Below are 1182 nucleotides of genomic sequence, written 5' to 3' on the forward strand. Positions count from 1 at the left end.
CACAGCCTGCCACGGCTTCGCCCGTGTGGCCAAGACCATCCTGTCAGCCTATGTGGTCCTGCGGCTGCCCTATCAGCTGGCGCAGCTGCTCTACCTGGCCTTCCTGTGGGACATCTACCCTGGCTACCTGCTCTGGGAGGCCCTGGTCTACTCGGACTACCTGATCCTGCTCAACAGCTGCCTCAGCCCCTTCCTCTGCCTCATGGCCAGCGCAGACATCCGGGCCCTGCTGCACTCGGTGCTCGCCTCCTTTGCCGCAGCCCTCTGTGAGGAACGGCCCAGCAGCTTCGCTCTGGCTCAGCCACGGACCCAAGTGGACTCTGAGGGTCTGACTCTGCCGGGGCCAATGGCGGAGGCCCAGCCACCATCAGATTCCATGGCCCAGCCTCAGGGGAACCCCACAGGTCCACCACTGTCAGATGCCATGGCCCAGCCTCAGGGGAACCCCCTGGCCCAGGCACCATCGGATGCTGTGGTCCAATCACAGTCAGACATTGAGGCTCAGACCCCCAGACCTGCTCCCAGCCCCTGTGATGAAGTCTCCCCTGCCCCCTCCTCAGATCCCACCCCAAGGGCCCCTGAGAACATAGCCAGGCCTGCCACCTCTGAAGGAGAAACCCCTGGCCCTGCCCCACCAGAGGAAGCCCCCAGCACAGGCCCCACGTGAGGGACCAGGAAATCCCAGTTCTGCCTGGGCAGCAGAGGAGCTGGAGGGACACGGAGGAGCCAGCCAGTCAGAGAGGTGGGCAGCCATGGAGGAGGTCGTTGTTGAAAACCCCAGCGTCTCTGGGGCCTGGAAGGAGGCCTTGGGGGAAGTGGAAGGAAGGAGTCAAAAGTCCCAGACAGTTTGCTGTGAGCGTCCCTTGCCCCAGTCCCTCCCAACTCAAGCCACAGCTGATAATGTCCTGCTGGGTTCTGTCCTCCTCGGGTCCCGCTGACAGTGTCCCCTGTGCCTTTGTTCTGCTGGAGAGAGAGCAGGGAGGGCTTCCCTGGGCTTAATCTGACCTCCCTCTCTTGTCCTCCAGCTGGACGTGAGTACACCAAACTAAAAGTCCCCGCAGAGAAGGGAGGCTTCCAAGAGCCCCAAGCAGGAGCTGAGGTCGGAGAGGCCTCCGGACTGGCCAAGCACCTCCACCAGTCTCCAACCCTCTGTAGGCAGTGAGGCTGGGGCAGGCCGTCCCT

The 1182-nt window shown here is 63.2% G+C and overlaps 1 protein-coding gene across 1 annotated transcript in view; it reads left to right on the top strand.

Annotated features, from left to right (window-relative positions):
• GPR152 (G protein-coupled receptor 152) overlaps window positions 1-686 on the top strand; it is a 1750-nt gene extending 1064 nt beyond the window's left edge. Inside the window, exon 2 of the mRNA XM_006171362.2 lies at window positions 6-686. Within this exon, the coding sequence (XP_006171424.1) occupies window positions 6-667 (662 nt within the window). The 3' untranslated portion in view covers window positions 668-686. The remainder of the gene's footprint in view (window positions 1-5) is intronic.
• Window positions 687-1182: the final 496 nt, after the last annotated feature.

This window comes from Tupaia chinensis, unplaced genomic scaffold (assembly GCF_000334495.1).
Source record: "Tupaia chinensis unplaced genomic scaffold, TupChi_1.0 Scaffold149501_1, whole genome shotgun sequence".
NCBI classification, from domain to species: Eukaryota; Metazoa; Chordata; class Mammalia; order Scandentia; family Tupaiidae; genus Tupaia; species Tupaia belangeri.